The 18,824-nt window shown below is 47.2% G+C and overlaps 5 gene segments (V, D, J or C); all 5 read left to right on the forward strand.

Moving 5' to 3' along the window:
* The window catches only part of LOC137143360 (immunoglobulin heavy constant epsilon-like), an 86,953-nt gene that overhangs the window by 15,758 nt on the left and 52,371 nt on the right, over positions 1-18,824 (forward strand).
* LOC137143362 (Ig gamma-2C chain C region-like) overlaps positions 1-18,824 on the forward strand; it is a 110,696-nt gene that overhangs the window by 15,420 nt on the left and 76,452 nt on the right.
* The window catches only part of LOC137143361 (immunoglobulin heavy constant epsilon-like), a 98,019-nt gene that overhangs the window by 14,690 nt on the left and 64,505 nt on the right, over positions 1-18,824 (forward strand).
* Positions 1-18,824, forward strand: part of LOC137143359 (Ig gamma-2C chain C region-like) — a 163,754-nt gene that overhangs the window by 14,296 nt on the left and 130,634 nt on the right.
* On the forward strand, positions 388-17,778 carry LOC137143357 (Ig heavy chain C region, membrane-bound form-like). The segment is given in 9 exon segments: positions 388-403; positions 3,723-3,847; positions 10,898-11,084; positions 12,363-12,689; positions 13,259-13,579; positions 14,492-14,803; positions 16,029-16,343; positions 16,734-17,054; positions 17,411-17,778. Coding segments are annotated over 9 exon segments (2,292 nt in total).

Raw genomic sequence — 18,824 nt, forward strand, 5'->3', positions numbered from 1 at the left:
ACTCATTGCTTCTCTATAGGCCCTGGGAAGCAGACAATAGCCAAATTTGGTAGCAGTGTGCTCCAGCCAGACTGGACTGAATTAGCACTTCTGCAGAAGTTCCCTTACACAAACTCAACATCTGCCTGGAAGTCGCTTTGCTCAGGAAGTGCTCTCAGGGGGTTCTCTCTGCCCACCTTAAAATAACTTTGCAGTGCCTAAGTGGTGTTACTGAGAATCAGGCACAGTCTCTGGTATCCAATTCTTTCCTGATTATCACACAGGGTGACAGAAATACGCAGTCTCGCACATAATTGCTGATGTCATTCAGCACACTCACAGTCCAATGCACAGGCTCAAAAGAAATAATCAGATCTCACAAGGGTTCTTGAGGCATTTGATGCATTCATGGTCAACCCACAGGGTAATCTTGGGACCTAAGAGTTCTTCTGGCTCATGGTTTTTCTTGAATGCCAGGTCTCCCAAAAAAATAAAAAAACAGGGATTTAAAAACACATAACCATCATGATGGTGAATATATACACTGTTCTTCCATGTCCACTGGGATCTCCCTTTGAGGTGTTTTGCTGATGCGCACCAATACCCACACACTTTACTGTCAGAAGATAGGGTACTGGGCTAGATGGACCATTGGTCTGATCCCGTGTGGCTGCTCTTATTTAACAATCAATGTTCAACATATCACAGTGTTTATCCAGGCCTGGTGCACCTTTCCATTCAAGGGGCTTTGTAAAGACTCTCTGCATGTGTGGCACTGATTCCATACCCAGCAGACATTTTATTCATCAAAACAGGATTCATGGCGTCTCTTGCCTCCTAACGCCAAAGAGTTCCACCAGTTTGCCCAGCTGTGCGTCATGTCTCCCGCCTACTTCCTCTTGCTCATACCACCTAACGACCTCACCCAATGGTGGGCAGCTCAAGTCCCAGAGTGGGGCGTTTAGCTGGCTCAGAGATGCAGGTAATGGGATATGGAGCATTTCCCCTTCCATGGGCATCAGCTCTAATCCAGCCACACCTTGGAAGGACTTGCTAGATTAAGAAGATCTATGAGCTATGAAGCCTTTTGCCCCAATCCCACTCCAGATTAGTAATGACCCCTAAATATTTCCTGTTGTGCAGTGAGTGTCAGACCAGTTCTTAGTGAAATAGGTACCCTCATCGCACTATATAAGAACCTAAATAGGTGGCTAGAGGGGTTTGTATGGAGACAGATTATTTGATGGGTTGGTGGATAGGTAGGTAGATAAGGAGATACGCACTGCGGAGGGAAGGATAGATAGGAAAGTAGCTCAGCAGGAAGGAAGGAAGGTTCATGTGCAATAAAGGCCTTATCCAAGGAAGGGAATTTTCATTGTGGGAGGCAAAGAGTTCTTGTTGGGTGTCTTAATTATCTACATCCTGTCAATGCAAATATAAAAAGTAGGGGTAGAGGGGAGAAAATTCTGCTTGAATTGCTTTAGACGGAAATTTAAGATTTGGGGGTTAATTTTTTTTTTTTTTTTTTTACGAAAAGTTTCTGCACAGCAAATTTTGATATTTTGCGGGGTGAGTCAAAAGCTGAAGGTTCTAAATCCAAAATATTTCACCTCTGAAATGCCACTGCGGCGCCTCGCAGGAGTTGTGGTTAGGTGGTCCCATTCTCCTCTGTGGGCCCGCCTCCCCAGCTGGATTTCATGTCCCATTATGCACAGTGCCATGCCTCTCCTGTGATGCACTGCCTCTCCTTGCTAAAAAGCAAGGTTGTGGTGCCTCATGGAACTCAATGGACTCCTGAACTACAACTCCCAGGAGGCACCATGGTGCCATTTTCCAAATTGAAATTGACCCATTTTTGGGGTAAAACATTTCAGCTTCCCCAAAAAATCAAAATTTGCCATCGATTTAAAACCAAAATCATTTTCTGACCAACCCAAATAAAAAGTCCCATGAACCCAACAGCATCTCTCACAGATGAAAAAACCCAATCTTTTCATAAAACTCACTTTCAATAAAGCTCTAATTCTTTTTTTCCCTCAACTCTGGGCTCAGAATTGTTTCAAAATAAGAGTTGGCCCACATCTACCATGCTGAAGCTCCAGTAAGATAACTCGTGATATCTTGGATACAACTTACATTCACACAAGTCCCTTCTTTGCCATGAAACATAAAACCAGATCTTGACCACACATAGTCATTCAAGATTCCATGTCATTTTCCAGTTATCCAATTTCCATAGCAATAAAGAGTGGAAATCTGTGATTTCCCAGTCACCCAAGAGATTCAAAGAACCATCTGATCTGAATCAAAACTTCTGAAGTCTATTCATCATTATTGTCCATGGTTCTCAGTTCAAGAATCAAAAACTTTCATGACTTGGGCTTCATTCAGTCACTTCCACCAAATATTCCTCTTCTCTGTCACTCATTCCCCCACGTGTTCCGCTTCTGTATTATCATGCATCCTTTAAAATAGAAGTATTAGCTGGAATAATGACATGATGGTGAAGGGGTGATCGGCACAAGGGCTATGTAACATTTAAGTTCCTCTTACATCCTCAGAATAGGATTTTCAGGGCACATAAATTCCTTTGAACAGAAATTATCACCCATTTTCAGTTTGCAACCACAGAATACCCAGAGACGTGCCTGCAGTGAACAGGTCCTGAGCAATTCATAGGCAGAAATATTTTCATACATAACGTTCTATGGTCAGAGGAGAACATCCCTATAGACATCTAGGTCCATCAATAGTTCCTTCTCTCTCCCCTCCACCCTTCAATGCTGTCCTCTTTTTTAAAAAAAATATGGAATAATTTAGCCAAAGATTTCCAAAGCTGCCAAAGGGGGTTGGATGTCCAATTACAAATAAAATATTACCAAGAATTTGGCATCCAGATATCTCACGTTGTTTTGAAAAGCCCAGCCTTACATATCTCTACCGATTGCCATATACACCCACCTGCTGTCTGTCTGTCTATATATTCCCCAACTCCAATTCTTCATCCATGAATGCAGTGCAAACAAAGTCCTCTACCTCTTCTAATATTAGCCATTAAAAGCACTTCAGAAACAGCCTCTTAAAAGGATGAGGAGGGATTTTCAAAAGACCCTGAGTAATGTAGGAAATCCCCCTCTTCGTCTCTTTCTTCATCCTGGCTATTGATGTTGAGACGATGGAGTTGCTTCACTGGATCAGCCCATTCAGCTGTCAAACCCAACCTCCCAGCTCCAAATGAATCAGATTGGGAGTTACCCAAGTGGAGTCAATAGTCCATGGCCACAGCTTGTGTAAACTGGCCGTAACTCCACTGCCTACAATGGTGCAGTGCTAATTTATACCAGCTGAGGATTTGATTCTGTCTTCCACAGGGAGGGCAAAGCATTCCATTAAATCTGGCTGATGATTTCTTCTGGGAGGGAAAGGCAATACCACTGATTACTTTAATTCCACCTTTCCAGCACAACCTGAGATTAAAAATTATTGGGAATGGGGTATCCAGATATGCTGGGTGGCTTTTGAAAATCTCACCTTTGTACGCTAAAACATGAGACCTCCTCTGGCTTGACCTCCCCGGCTACTGACACCTCCAACCGGTCTAGCAGAAACTCCACCTAATCCCGTTCTCCTCCCAACACGCTCCCCATAGCAGTACCCTGAGACGCTTCTGAGTGAAATCACAGATGATGCCTCCCCCACCCCCCAACTGGTCCTGACCCTGTATATGTGTGTGTTGTCCAAAGTTTTTCTAGATGGGTTCGTGGACGCTGAAGAGGAAGACTTCAACAACCTCTGGACAACAGCCTCCACTTTTATCATCCTCTTCCTCCTCAGTCTTTTCTACAGCACCACAGTGACTCTGATCAAGGTAAAGAAGGGGATATGTTGCTACGGGGGGGGGAGGGGAGGAGAGGAATAGACTCTAGTCTAGACTCTAATGCATCAAGGGGAATGTGCTCAGAAATTGGGGTTGATACCTAAGGGCGTTAGACGCCCACATCCTATTGGTTTTTAATGGAAGTCAGGCACCAGATTCCCAGTCTGGCAGAGGGCCTGGGTTATTCTAGCCTCTATTACAACACCATCAACGGTTGTTCTTATTTATGCCCCTGTAGCCCCATTGTGATAGTCACTGGGCACACACGGGAAGCCATGGGCCTTGCCCCCAAAGAGCTTCCTGTCTAACTAGAGAAGGCAGAATAGTTGCCCCCCTTTTACCAATGGAGAACTGATCAATTAGGCGACCTCCTCAAAGTCTCACGGAGAGTCTGTGGCAGATACAGGGACTCCTGGGCCCAAACCCAGTGTCCTAACCACAGGGCCAACTGGCTTCTCTGCTCAGCCCTGTCAAAGTCGATGGAGTAACTCCCGATGCACCATCATGTAAATGAGAGCTGAACTGAGGCTCGACAGAGACCGAGATGGCTGGTTTGGGCCAAGGCTGGGCTTTTCAAATGGATCCTAAAGTCAACAGAATTAAAAATTGGGGTTTCAGTTGGCATAAATGGGCTTAGTACAGGCACAGGTCAGCAAATAGTGTGAACAAATGGCACTTGTGCCATCAACCAACACCCAGGATCGTCTTGTCAGTTGCAAATCTGCAGCTCCCATCAAAGCCAAGAAAGAAGGTCTTGAGGTTGGTAAAGAGGACTGGGTCTCTCTCTCACGGAGCAATCATCCTGCTCTCTAATAGTTAGAGATTAACTTAAACCCAAAAGCACGAGGCTTAATATCCTTCCAAAAGTATCGACATTGGCTGTAACTCTGTGTATTTTTTATATCCATTTGAATATCTGGTCCAGCCTAATCTTTGTGAAGTGCTTGGATGCCACAAGAAGGCTAGGAAGGCAGCATGGGGTGGTGACTTGGGACTGGATTTTCAAAGGTATTTTGGTGCCTAAATACCTTTAAAAATCTGGCCTTTGTTCACTGGGCTAGAATTTTAGACTCCTTGGTTCTATTCTGACTTCAGACAAGTCATCTCCCCTCTCTGCTACTCATTCCACCCCACGCTGACCCCACTGTGTCTGTCATGTTATTTGCTCTTCAGAGCAAAGATGGCTTTTCTTATATGTTTGTACAGTGTTCAGCATAATGGGGTCCTGATCTCAGTTGAGGCCTTCTAATGTTAGATGCCATAACATAAATAATTATTAATAATAATAATACAGATGACATATGAATTGATATATCAGGCATCCAGGCAACTGATGGGATAATAGATCTCCAGAGGTTGGGAACAGGATGTTCAAAGCTGACTAAGGGGAATTTTGAAAGACAACTTTTGTCCCACGACTCAGTCTGCAAGTTCAAGTCCCATCTGATGTGCACAAATTCAGGAGTTTGTGCAAAGGTGGAAATTTGGAGGCTAAGATAAAAAACCGGCCTTAAAAGATCCTCCTGAGATTTTCAAATCTGCCTAAGGGCATTGGACTTGTAACTGTAACCAAAGCCCTTAGCCATCTAGAAAATCTCAACAACTGAAGAGCAGATGTTGTCTTCTCCCAAGTGTCTTAGGACCAGATTCTGGACCTCCTTGCTCAGGATGAGCAGTATAAAGACCTGAATAGAATAGAGTGGAATAAAATAAACTGGAATGTCACTGTGATGAAATGAATGGGGCGGTAAGACAAATAAGAAATGACCCAGCATGAGGAAGCTGGCAGACTCTGGATCGCAATGAATGAGACTCGTGTCCTTCATAATGGTAATTTTACAATTTCAGGTGAAATAAACCCAACAGCCCAAGACTGTTCCTACCCAAGAAGCCCACAAAGAGCGATTTTTTCTGAAGAACGGTGCCAAACTTTGCTCCACTCTGTCACCTGCATTAATCCTGTGTCCACCTGCCTGTGGAATGTTCTCAGACATCATTTGAATGTCACTGGACTTTCTGGCTACTGTTTATGCTTTTTCATCTCTATTTTTAATACACGTTTAGCCAGTTTTTAATTTTTATGTCCTGGATATCTCTGCTTTATGCAAAATGCAATCTCTACTGGTATAAGAAGTTGCACATTAATGGATATATATCAAATTGCACAACTTATTTCCCTGGACGTTTGTATTTCTCACCCTGTACATATTTTTCATGTTGAAATAAAGAGATTTATGAGGTTAACATATCAAGAGCTTTCTTGTGGATCCTTACTGTTGCATGGTACTCACTTACTATTACCTGTAAGCATTTCACATTAACAAATAATTGTTTTCCTTGCCCGTAAGACTCATAAAGTTTAAGTCCAGAAGGGACCAGTAAATTATCTAGCTGACCTTCTACATAACACAGCACAGACAATTTCAACCAGTAATTCATGCAGTGGAAGAAATTTTTCTATTCTACTGTTGTAAAAAACCCTATAAGCATAATACCTTGTGGTTGGACTAGAGCCTACCTTTAGGAAGAGACATCCAGTCTTGATTTAAAGACTCTAAGTCCATCGTCTCCCTGGAGAAGCAGTTCCTATGATCATGGTTAAAAACTTGCCTTTTATTTCTCATTTGAATTTTTGCCATCCCTGGATCTTGCTGTGCCTTTCTCTGCTAGATTAAAGAGCCTTTTACTATCAGAGATCTTCATCCAGTGCAGGTGCTTATAGACTGAGATCAAGTTGTCTCTGAACTTTCTCTAAGGGCTCAGCTAAATAGATGGAGCTCTCTAAGTTGGCCCGCGTACGGCATGTTTTCCAGACCCCGTATCAGCACCCAGCACATCTGGGCCCCAGTCTCAGTTCACTCCTCTAGGTGTAACGAAAATAGTAGTAGAGAGGTGAACAGCAACAAAACAGTTGCTGAATACTGTCACATGAAGTGGGCGTAAATAAAATTACAATATGACGGCAAGAAATTATACTTTCAAAAGTACTACAGCATTCGGCAACCATGGTTTAAAATACTGTAGTAATACTAGCGTATGATGCAACATGTTGGGTAGACATTGCAGCCTATGGTATTCTATTCAAAGTCGCCACAGTCAGATCGACCTTTCTGGATCAATTGAACAGTCAGGGAAGACCCGCTCAATCGATCCAGAAGTCGACGCTGGAAATCCACCCCCTCAAGTGGCGTAACTCCCGTCGACTGCCGCCGAATCGCCGGGTAAGTGTAGCCCCGGCCTTAATCTGGTCTGAACAGGCTTCAATCTCTTGCATCATTCAGTCTCAGACTTGACAAACCCAGTCACTGTCCAACATTAAACAACGCTAAACAGGGTTCGGGGTTTGGTTTCCAGAGACCTCAGCTTGCTTAACTCCATGGTAAACACCATTAAAAATTCCTTTTAATCTTTTATTAGAAATACAGAAAGAAGCAGATGAGTATAATGTTAACTAAAGCTTTCATTTGAACAGCATCCTTTCCCTTGAGCTGCACAGAGTTTTTAGAAGGAAAAAAGTCTTTGGCTGATGTTCTTTCGGATGGGATCAAAGATGGTAACTGTCCACTTGGGGCAAAGGGACGTTGAGATGGGCTGGACTTGTCGCTCTTGCTGCTGCTGTTAAAGTCCAATCCTGTTTCCTGGAAGACCAAACAAAACAAGCCCATAAAATGGAGAGGGAAAAGAACAGCAACACTAGAAAGTTTAGCTTCTGTCTCTGGTGTTGACTTTCACATGCAATCTCACTGATGGCAAAACACAGGCCCAGCACATGGTCTTATCAGCCACTCTGAGATGGCAAACTCGGACTGGCATCGGGTTGTTTAGGGCATTGCTTTTATTTGCCTTGAGTTACGTCAGTGGGTCTTTTTGAACTTAACACAGTCCTTGAGTTACGTCAGTGGGTCTTTTTGAACTTAACACAGTCCTTGAGTTATGTCAGTGGCTCTTTTTGTTTGGATTAATTCAATATATTTCCCTTTCACACCTTTTCCCATTAACATTTGTTGTTGTAGGTTATTGTGACTTCTTATGAACATATATTTGCCTTTTACAGTTGAGCTCACAATTAGGTTAACTTTGTAGGCCCAATTATTGCAACACCACCCTTCCCAACAAAAATTTGGATGCTTCGCTAAATTTTTTCTCATTGTCTCAAGTGTTTCTGCCTGGAGAGATTTCTGGATCTGCTGACTAAATGTACCATGAGGACAGCAGTTCCCATTCAGTTCTCCTCTGAATTTAAAAAGTACAAAGGCAGCCACAAAATTCTTTACAAACACATCAGAACCTCATAGAAGTTCCTGGTTTGGATTCAAAGGGAATGGTTCTCATATTGCTATTTTTCCACATCAGTTCATCCCAGAGGGTGAATAACTCTCCTTAACTTAAGGAACAGAAGCAAGAAAGATTGAGGAGAGAGCCTCTCCTGCCATAGAATCATAGAAGATTAGGGTTGGAAGGGACCTCAGGAGGTCCTCTAGTTCAACCGTCTGCTCAAAGCAGGACCAACCCCAACTGGCTGGGATGGTTTAGTTGGGGTTGGTCCTGTCTTCTGACTAACACAAGAATCCCCCCATGCACAGGCTTAGCCATGGGCCAGTTTAACTCTGCTCAATAGCAAGAAAATGGAGACTGCTATAATTAAATCACATGGATATGCCAGTGGTGAAATAAAATTAATAGAGATGGTGTGACATGCAAATCTGTCTTCAAAGTGAGACCAACTCTTTGGTACAGCTGAATACAGTCACCCTCCTAAGTAGAGATGTACTCATGTTTGGATTCCACCAGGGGAGACGTAGCTGAGATGGACGTATTTTAATGGTCAATAGGTCTTCTGGTAGGCAACGGAGCTGAAAGAGGCTTCTCCAGAAAGATGACTCTAACCTTTTTTCAGAAATAGGCTGGGGACATCTCACAGGAATAGGATGTATAGGGAAAGCCCTGGTATAGAAGGATGGTCCAATGGTTAGTGGTTTGGGAGACTAGGATTCAATTCCAAAATTTCCTGCATGGCCTTGGGCATGTCGCTTAGCCTCCCTGAGTTTCAGTTCCCCAGTTATTAACTGGGGGGTGGCAGTATTCCCCCTACATCAATGGAGCAGGTGGGGAGAATAAAGATATTAAAGTTCATGAAGCAACAGTGCTAATGAGAGCCAGATAAGTACTCAAAATTGAGAGAGGTTGCTGAAAAACAGGGAAACTGAGTCAGAAAGGAAGACGTTAAGTGAGCATTTGAGAAGGTTTGTGGTATTCTGCTTTGGTTCAAGACAAGTCTGAGGTTTGGGGAGGTGGAAATGCTGGCATAAGGAATTGTGGCTGAAGTTGGTGTACCAAAGTTGCCTGGGCGATTTGAACTCCTATTACTTCAATGGAAAACGAAGGGCAGAAAGTGTAAATTGTCACAGCTTCATTAACATCAACAGAGCTATGACCATTTTCACCTGACCCTCCGCTGCAGAACATTCAAATCCCTTAGACAGCTTTGGAAATCTCAGCCCAAATTCGTACTTCTTCTCTGCTTCAATTTCTCGTTGGTTCTCCAGACTAATTACCCCACGACTACTTTACCAACATCTCAGAAGCTTGGGTGGATGCTACAAATGTTGCGGTTGGAGGAGAGGATGATAATCTGACTGTATTTACATGGTATCCAGATACAGGGAAGAGAGATGTGTAGATATGAGAGAGAGAGAAAGGATGTATATACTTGTAGAAAATTATCACGTCTCACCTCTAACCATCTTTTCTTACTTTTAATATCTCCTGGCAGATTGTCTTCATTACATTATATTTTCTGTGAACGTGACGAGAAGCAGGGGGGTGGTTCTTACCATCATGATCAACAGTGGAAGGTCCATTGTAGAAGCATTTAGATTTCCTACATACACAAGACGGGCTCATTAATACCAGCCCGTCCGCCCAGCAATTCCTGGCCTAATCCCCCACCTTCTGGTTGATCTAAAGCAGATCAGTTAGAAAAAGATGCCAAAGCTGGGTTGACAGACTCCAAGTCATGGAGAGGCCCCCACAATTCAGAAGTGAACCCGGAGGCACCAAAAATCCCATAAAGCTGGGAAAACGGCTGGGGCGTGAATATTTCACCCTCTGTCAGTGACTCTGAATTTCTCCGGGGACTGCTAGTGTCCCGGAGAGACAGATTGAAGAGGCCAGATGCCAAGATGCCAAATTCGTTTTCACAAAAGGGCAGGGACCGGAGAACAAAGTGCACATGTTAAAATATCTCATCCATCCATGACTGGTGGAGGTCTCGTCCCCATCTTTAACAAATGGGTCTTGGAACCACACACAGGAAGGGAATCAGGGATCTGGCCTCCATCCCCAGCTCTTCCACAGACTTCCTGCATCATCTTGGGGCAGCCACTTCATCACCCCCTGCCTCAGTTTCCCCATCTGTTCAATGAGGGTAATGAGACTTACTTCACATTGCAGAGCTACGGAGGGTTTCCCTCACTCTGTGAGGTGTGTGGGGAATATCTTGGCCTTAGGCCGGACCAAATTCTCTTCTCAGCATCACTTATACAGAACTAGAGCTATTCTACCGGAGTGGCTCCAAGTTTATACTGGAACAGCAGAGGTCAGAATCCTGTTTATACTGTTTTTCATCCATAGACAGGTCACCACTTCATGACAGAAAGTAAAAATTATCAGCCCAATTTAACAGTTTGGGAAACTGAGGCACAGAGGTGGACTGTGACGAGACCAAGGTCCCATAGCAGCTGGGACTAGAACTCAGGGGTCCTGACTCCTCCTCCAGTCAATGAACCAGACAGCCATCAGGCCGTATAAGTAGGTGGATAGATGTATGTAGGCTGACTGGTGGCGTAGCTTTCAGATGTTCTCCCTTTTGATGGTTTTTCTTATGTTCTTTTTATTTTTCCTCTGCCAGTAACAGTAACAACCAAAGCCCCCTCCGTCTTCCCTCTGGTTCCCTGCTGTACCAGCCCTGACACTGAGTCCTCAGACCAAAACCTGGCCTGCCTCGTGACTGGCTTTTTCCCATCACCGGTGACAATCCAGTGGAATCCTGGCACATTAACCAAAGACAAGGTCAAAGAATTCCCAGAGATGCTGAGCACCAGCGGATTATATACGACAAGCAGCCTGCTGAGCCTCCCTGAAAGTGACCAGCAGGGCAACACCTTCCAGTGCGATGTGACGCATGACGGGACAAAAACGAAAGTGTCCAAGAAGTTCCCTCAGGAATGTAAGACTCGTGGCGGGGGGAGGACGGGCAAGCAAGGCTGACATTTTCAAGCCACCTAGAGGATCTGGGAGCCAGTTAATTTTAACCCAAAATCCCACAGGCACCTTTGAAAAAAAAAAAAATCACACCCTGAAAGACTGGAGGGAAACATTGGCTCAGGTCTGAAACACACTGAGCCGTGGGGCTTTGTCATTGCAGAACTCCCGCCTGCAGCACCCCCTCCGGGGGCCCCTGAATGAGGAAATCTTTAAGGTGAAATGCATCCCTGGGCAGAGATCTATGTACCTATGTGGAGATTTTTAAGCATGGCCTAAAGGACTTAGGCACCTGATTCCCATGGGAACTTGGCATCCAAATCCCTTAGGCACCTTGGAAAATCTCAGGCACACAGCTGGGCTTAAATAACACCTAAACCTCACCCTGGCCCTTCTGTACAGGGGAAACTATAGCTCGCTGCCTTGCTTCCTAACCCCACTCCTAACCCAAAGGCCTTGTAACCCAGCGGGCAGCTACCCTAGCCGGGGAAGACAGAACAAAGCCCGAACGGCTCCTTAGTCTAAGGTCCAGCTTCGTTCCCACATAAGGACTCCAAGCAAAACCAGGGCAATTCAGACAGAGGGTCCCGGCCACCGGAGGCCCTCCAGCTTTCAGGCGCCTGGCTGGGGCACGCACACACCCTGGATATTCCTCAGGCCTCCTAGATTTTCCCCTCACCTACCAGGCCAGAAGCTTTCCCTTATATAGGACAGAAGCTGGCAGTCCCAGGAAACCACATTTCCCAGCAACCGCTGGTTTTAAAGTGGCTATACCGCCATTATACAAGTGCCCCTTACAAGCCAGCACTGGCTTTCACTCCTTTGGCACAAAATCTGAACAACCTTTCGTTTTCAGCAGAACATTCAGCAGAGCATTTTTTATTCTTTGGGCTTTTCAGAGATATACGGTTTTAAATGCCACAAATATTTAGTTTTGGGGATACTGGCTTTTTAGAGGAAAAGACAAAATCTTCCTCTAATCTTTCCAACACAAAGGTCCCCTAGCTCATGTTCATTGATGTTTTCCATGCAGGAAAAGAAAAACCCACTTTCTGACCAGTTCCATTCGCACCCTTAGTTTGCAACTGATGGGAGGAAAATGACCTAAAATACGAAAGCTGCCTCAGCGACTGTATAAGGTGGTGGGTCGGGAGCCACTTCTGGGATAACAGGGGCAGGTGTTAATGCTGTCTCTCTGCAAGGAGACTGGCGGTCCACAGCCTTCTCCTCTCTCTGCTCTTAGGGTGTGCACAGTCGACACCTCCCCAGGTTCACCTCCTAACCCCGTCATGTGAGGACAGCTCCACGGAGAAGCAGCTGCAGCTGGTTTGCATCCTTCTGAACTTCAGACCTGACAAAGCCACAGTGACGTGGCTGCAGAACGGAAAGGAAATCAGCGACCCCACTGCAGGCTTCTCCTCTGCAATGGGCACAGCCGGCTTGTACATGGGGCAGAGTCGCCTGAACATCACCAAAGAGAGTTGGGAAAAGGGGGACCTCTACAGCTGCAAATTGACCCATCCAGAGTGGGGAACAGACCATCCCATGTACAACACCAGCAAGTGCTTGGGTGAGGGGCTATGACCGGGCTCGCTGGGGACAGAGGGAGGCGTACTCAGAAACCAGCCTTGCCGAAGAGTGGCTGGGACTGTGCCTGGATACCAGGGTGATGGGAGACACATACATAGAATAGAGAGATTGATACTTAGATGGATGGAAAGAGAAAGAGATGAATGGATGGAGACGGTACATGTGGTGATGGGGAAGATAGATAGCCAGCTTCCACCCCTATCTGAAGCTGGATTGTTTATTTCTTTCCATGATCTCTTGGAGATAGATACAATCCCATTGGAGTGCATTGGATGCAGTGTTTCAGAGGATGAGCACATGATAAAAGGCACACAGGAGATTCCTCTCCTGGACTTTCCATTCCTTTACGGTTGTGGGTGGCTGGGGCATGCCTTGGAGCATCCATAACTGTTTCCCGACAAAGATTTTGTTTGTGCTAATTTCTTAGGTTAATAGACAGAATTGGTGTAGCCCACTCGGCCGCTCAACAGGGGCAGGGAGGGTTAAGAGGATTTTTCTGCCTTTCCACATTATTCATACTGGTCAGTGACATCTCCTTGCATTTCTCAGCCTGCTCCAGAAGCTCACTTGACCCAGCCATCTACATGACCAAACCTTCCTACGAAGACCTGATCAAACAGCGTGGCCATGTCACCTGTCTAGTTCTGGGTTACGACTTAGCAGCCACCAGAGTCACCTGGGAGGTGGATGGGAAAGTCAGCTCTGCGGGGAAGACACAACCCGCCAAGAAGAACAGCAACGGCACCAGCAGCTTGGTCAGTTCCCACACCGTGTCGATGGAGCAGTGGGTAGGAGGCAGCGACTTTACCTGCAGAGCAACCACTCTCTGCTCTGGAGAACTAACCCAGCATGTAACCATGAGCAGTAAAGGTGAGTAGACCTGGTCTCTCGAAGGAAAAGGCAGACCCCAGTCATAGTTAATTGGGATTAGAGGGTGAAACTCACCCCACACAAGTCTTGGGCAGCCTGTAAGTCCCAGTTAAGTCTCCCAAATAGGACTGTAGTGAAGTCTATGCCCTCCGCATGGTGGTGTATTTGAGCCAGAAATAATATTTTCACTTGTATGGTTTTCCCAATATTCCCTGTCAGCTCCTTGTAGTATTTCCCTCCCTCAGCTCCATGGGGTCAGGGGATATGGAGCATTATGCACTTAGTGTCCTATATCTGACACTGATCTGATGTGTGCGTGTACTTCTTACCTTTGGAAATCGCCCGGCATCAGGCCTTTCAGGGATATTTCCGGTGGGGATTTCTAAGAGGAGCCAATGGAGCTAAGTGCCCAAATCGTAATGAAATCCTCCAAGGTGTCCAAACCCCTTACTCAGACTTTGTAAATCTCAAGGTGTGTTGAATTTTGCTGAGAGTCTTTGAATGAGGAAAGAGGCTCTGTCTGAGAGACCAAAGGGTTGGTGGCCCAATGTCATGATGCTGCATGGGATAATTCGGAGAGTTGACATGAAGTGTAGATAGTATGGAGGATGAAGATGAGGATGACATTAAGTTGTTGCCATTTAAGGGTGAGAATCTGGAAGTTCTGTCCATTCTGAGGTGAAGGCCTGGGTTTCATGGGAGTCTGAGGGTGAATGTCCAGGATCTTGGTGTTTGATGGAAGATGATGCCCAATGGTTGGGTTTTTATCTTGCCTGATCCAGCTTCACACCCACCCTGAACATTTGCTCTCCCTGGGCCCTTCACACAGTGATAGTTGCTGGATCTAAGTGCTTAACTTAGATGTGCAAACCAAGCCTTATTCTTCTCTTGCCCCTCTTCATTTTCATTTAGGCATCAGTAAGAAGGAGCCCTCAGTCACCATCTCCCGAGCCTACCATGAGGACATCTCAGGGAACAGAGTCTCCTTGACTCTCATCTGTGAAGCTAGTGGCTTTTACCCTCAAGAGATCAGCATCTCATGGTTGAAGAACACCGTCCAGGCACTCACGTCCAGTTACACAGGCCCTGTGTCAGGAAGTGACACTTTCTCTGCCCACAGCATCCTGAAGGTCGAGCGAAGTGAAGGAGCAGAAACTTACACCTGTGTAGTGCAGCACCCGGCCTTGAAAGAGCCCAAGCACCTTGTGGAACAGGTGTCCTTCGGTAAGTGGATTCTCAGAGGCAGGTATTAATTTGGGAATATCTCCTCCCGTCCAGTCAATGACACAAACAAGCTTAACTCCAGCGTGAGCCCTGGGGGAGGGGGTGAGAAGAAATCTTCCATAGCCACCTATCTCCATTAGGATGCCGTCTTTGGTCAAACCAGTACCTGCAAGATTTATTGCAACCTGGGCTGAGTGGAGGGAAGTCCCCTTCACTCCAGTGAAGGAGAGTTCCCTGTTCCCGCAAGACATTCTCCATTCTGACACAGCCCCAGCAAAAGGGATCCCAACCCAACCCTTGAGGAGATGATTTCAGAACCTCACATACCCCATGGCCACTAAAGGACATGCAGGGAATTCAAGGGAGGGAGCAGAATGTAATGTCATTGGGCTGTGATTTGGCCAAGACATTGGGATGGACACTCTTGCTCTTGGGGAAAGTTAGCAGAGGTCTTTCACGGCTGGGAGAGGGTTAGCTGAAAAATGTGTTTTACTCTTAACCATGGTCCTCCCTGGGAGTTGTCTGCTCAACCATGGATTCCCACGGGGTCAGGGTGACAATATTGTCGTTATGGTCTCTTATTATTCAATTTGCTTTTGGCATATTGGGAATGACTTAGAGGGATCTGCACCCATGAGAGGCACCCAATAACAATCTGTTCTCAAGTAAAAGATGAGCTGGGGTGGGACACATTGCACATCTGATTCAAAAGACAACAAGCGCATGCAAGCAAAGGCGAGAAACCCAACAGATCCATTGCTTCACAGTGGGGCTTGGGAGTCCATATGGGCCTGGACCCCAACTCCAACAATGTTCACTTTACAATGTTACCGTCATCAGCAGCACCAGCCATGTTGCTAATACAACGCTCAATAGAGGGTGTTGTTCTCTAGGCTGCACTGCAAAGGCAGCAACATCAAACTCCCCTCAGAATTGAAGGGAGATGCTTCCATTCAGCTCCGTAGGTCCACACACACATTGCACATTTTGGATTTGTTGGTGACTGTGCCACTCTAGAAACCTGCGTGAGGCTCTTTCTTGACCATCTTCCTTGCTGTTGCCTCATGAAGACTGCCCCTTCCTTTCTTTCGCTAACCCTCCTGAGGGATTGCGATTTCTCCATGCAGGTAAGTCAGCCCTTTCCTAAGCTGCCTCTATATATCTGCTCTATTTTCCCTTTGGCTCAGCGAGGCTGCTATCAGATGAAGCTCTGGTTTCTTTGCAGCACCGACTCACTCACAAACACCCACAGTTGAACTCCTGCAGTCCATAGACCACGAAAAGAAAACTGTGAAGCTGAGGTGCATTGCATATGACTACAGGCCCAAAGGAGTGACAATCAAGTGGCCAGAAAACCCAAAGCAAGTGAACAAGCAGAGGGGAACCCCAAAGGCAATGTGGGAGCAAAGGATGGACGACGCTACATACAGGGCCAGCAACCAGTTTGAAACACCGATGGACCAATGGGAAGAAGAGGCAAATTACACTTGTGAAGTGGAACATGAAGGGACCAAGGTGACCAAGACGACCACCAGCAAAGGTGAACTATAGACTGTTCTACTCTAACAGCAACATTTCTTTTCCAGATAAGGCAATACAGGGCTCGATGTAGCAGCTGGCTGATTCAGAGCATCAGAGAGAGAGGGATACAGGAATGGCTGGACCGGTCATGGGTGGGATGTGGGGAAGCTGGGCCAAATAGCTGCATGAGCTTACATAGTATGGCAGCAAGGCTGGTATGCCTAAATAAGCAGGCCGATGGGTTCACTCCAGCATGGCAACTTTGATCTCTTCTGGAGTAAAAGGGGATGGGGGTCAGTGCTTGGATGGTTGGATGTGGATAGCTATCTAGACAGATGGAGAGGCAGAGGGATGGAGGGTTCAGGGGGGTTCCCTCAGTACCCCACAGTGACTCTGTTTCTCCCAACAGACTGGATGCTCCGTAGTGCCCCCACAGTGACACTCCATGCCCTGCCTGCCTGCCCGAGCCCAGGAGCAAGTGACACTGTCACCTTGCTCTGTTCGGCCAGCGGCTATTACCCTCAAGACCTGCAACTGACCTGGCAGGTGGGTGGGAAGGAGCGAGCGGGCACCCAGGTGGGACCCCTCCAGGGGGATGATGGTCGGTTCAGCTCCTCCAGCAATCTGACCGTGTCCCAAGTGGAGTGGGACGAGCTGGGGCAGTACACCTGCTCCGTGACCCGCCCTGGGACCCGCAACACCCAGCTCAGCAACATCAGCAAGTGTGCAGGTGAGTCAGCTGCCCTACCATCCCCTGGATCCATCCCTGTGCACCCCTTCCTGCCCCCCTCCACTCCCTGACACAACCTCCTCTCCTTACTCCCCTGCCTCCACCTTCTGCAGCCCCCTCTTCTCTCCTCCCTGGTCACCCCACTCCTCCCCCCTTTGCACCCCGATCTCCTTCGGAGCAGCCCTGCTCCACTCGTCCGTTCTCCCCAAATGCCTCTCTGCTTCTGCTGTGCATGCACCACCCCACCCCGAGCAGCCCCTCGACCTCTCCCTGCTCCCCCATCCCTTCCCTCCCTGCAGCCTCCCCCCACTGCTGCACCATGTAAAGAACACATTTACCCCTCTTCTCCACTCCAGCCTGTTGGGGGAGCATCCCTCTGCCCAACCTCTATCTCCTCAAGCCGCCCCTGGAGGCCTTGCTCACCCGAGGAGAAGCCCTCCTGACTTGCCTGGTGGTGGGCTATGACCTTGGCCAAGTGACACTCAGCTGGGAGCTGGATGGCACTGACTGGACTGCAAAAGCCACCGTGGGAGAAGTCAAGAAACACAGCAACCAGACCCAGACTCTCCTGAGCCAGCTGGCCATCCCCAGGGTGATCTGGGACTCCGGGAGCAGCATCTTCTGTAGAGTAACCCATTCCTGCTCGCTTTTCCACAGCACGAAGGAGACCATCCGGAAGCCCACAGGTGAGAGAAGGAGAAAGGACTCGAACAATAATCAGTGACTTTGCCCTAATGTTTTACAGGCTGTAGGGAGAGGAACCCTTCCCCCTCTGACTCCCCCTCCCTACTGAAGTACATATGCCCAGGTGTCAGGTGCTACAAGGCCAAGTGATAAGGATGGATGGATGGGGTGTAGGGGTATGGATGGATGGATGCAGTGTAGGGGGATGGATGGATGGAGTGGAGGGGGATGGATGGATGGAGTGGAGGGGGATGGATGGATGGATGGATGGAGTGGAGGGGGATGGATGGATGTTTATGGGGATAAATAGATAGACTGGTAGATGACAAGCAAAAGGAACCAACCTCACCCTAATTCCTGTAGCATAGCACCCCTAATACGGAGCTGGCAAATGAGCTGCCTACTGTCTCCTACTTGGGGCTGGATCACACATGGCACCCCCAAGAGGGGAAGTCCCCATGTTCCATGCCCCAACACCTGGGTCCAGCCAGTCCCCCATCTGGGACTGGATCAGAGCTGGTGCCCGTGAGAGGTTCCATGTCCAATTCTCCAGCTCCATTGAGTTCTGGGTTTGAAGTCACTCTTGATGAACTCACGTTGCACTTTCCCTCCATACAGGTGCCAACATAACCAAAGCTCCTTCTGTGACCTTCGCTCTCCCATCGCCAGTGCCCCCCAACCCCACAGCTGAGGTGTGGGTGACCTGCCAGGTCTCTGGTTTCTTCCCATCGGAATTGCTCATCGCATGGAAAAGGAACAACAGCAGCATCCCGCCCTCTGATTACATTACTCTGCCCCCGCTGGCTGAAGAGGGGAATTCTACCTTCTCCTCCCAAAGCTTCCTGAAAATCCCGGCATCGCAGTGGGAAAGTGGGGCCATATATACCTGCATGACAGGGCATGAGTCCCTGCCGACTATGCAGTACATCAGCACCAGTGTGTTAGGTGAGTCTTGCTGTCAGAAGGGATTCCCTAGCAGTGGGAAGGGAGTGGTCTGTAATTCTGTGGAACAGTTTTCTCTAAGGGAAGGGATGGGAGAACCCATTTCTCAGGGGGTTTTAAAACCAGGACTGGCCGCCCCACCAC

The sequence above is a fragment of the Emydura macquarii genome, unplaced genomic scaffold (genome assembly GCF_026122565.2).
Source record: "Emydura macquarii macquarii isolate MOO-44397 ecotype Brisbane River unplaced genomic scaffold, CSIRO-AGI_Emac_v2 contig_3322, whole genome shotgun sequence".
Classification (NCBI taxonomy): Eukaryota; Metazoa; Chordata; order Testudines; family Chelidae; genus Emydura; species Emydura macquarii.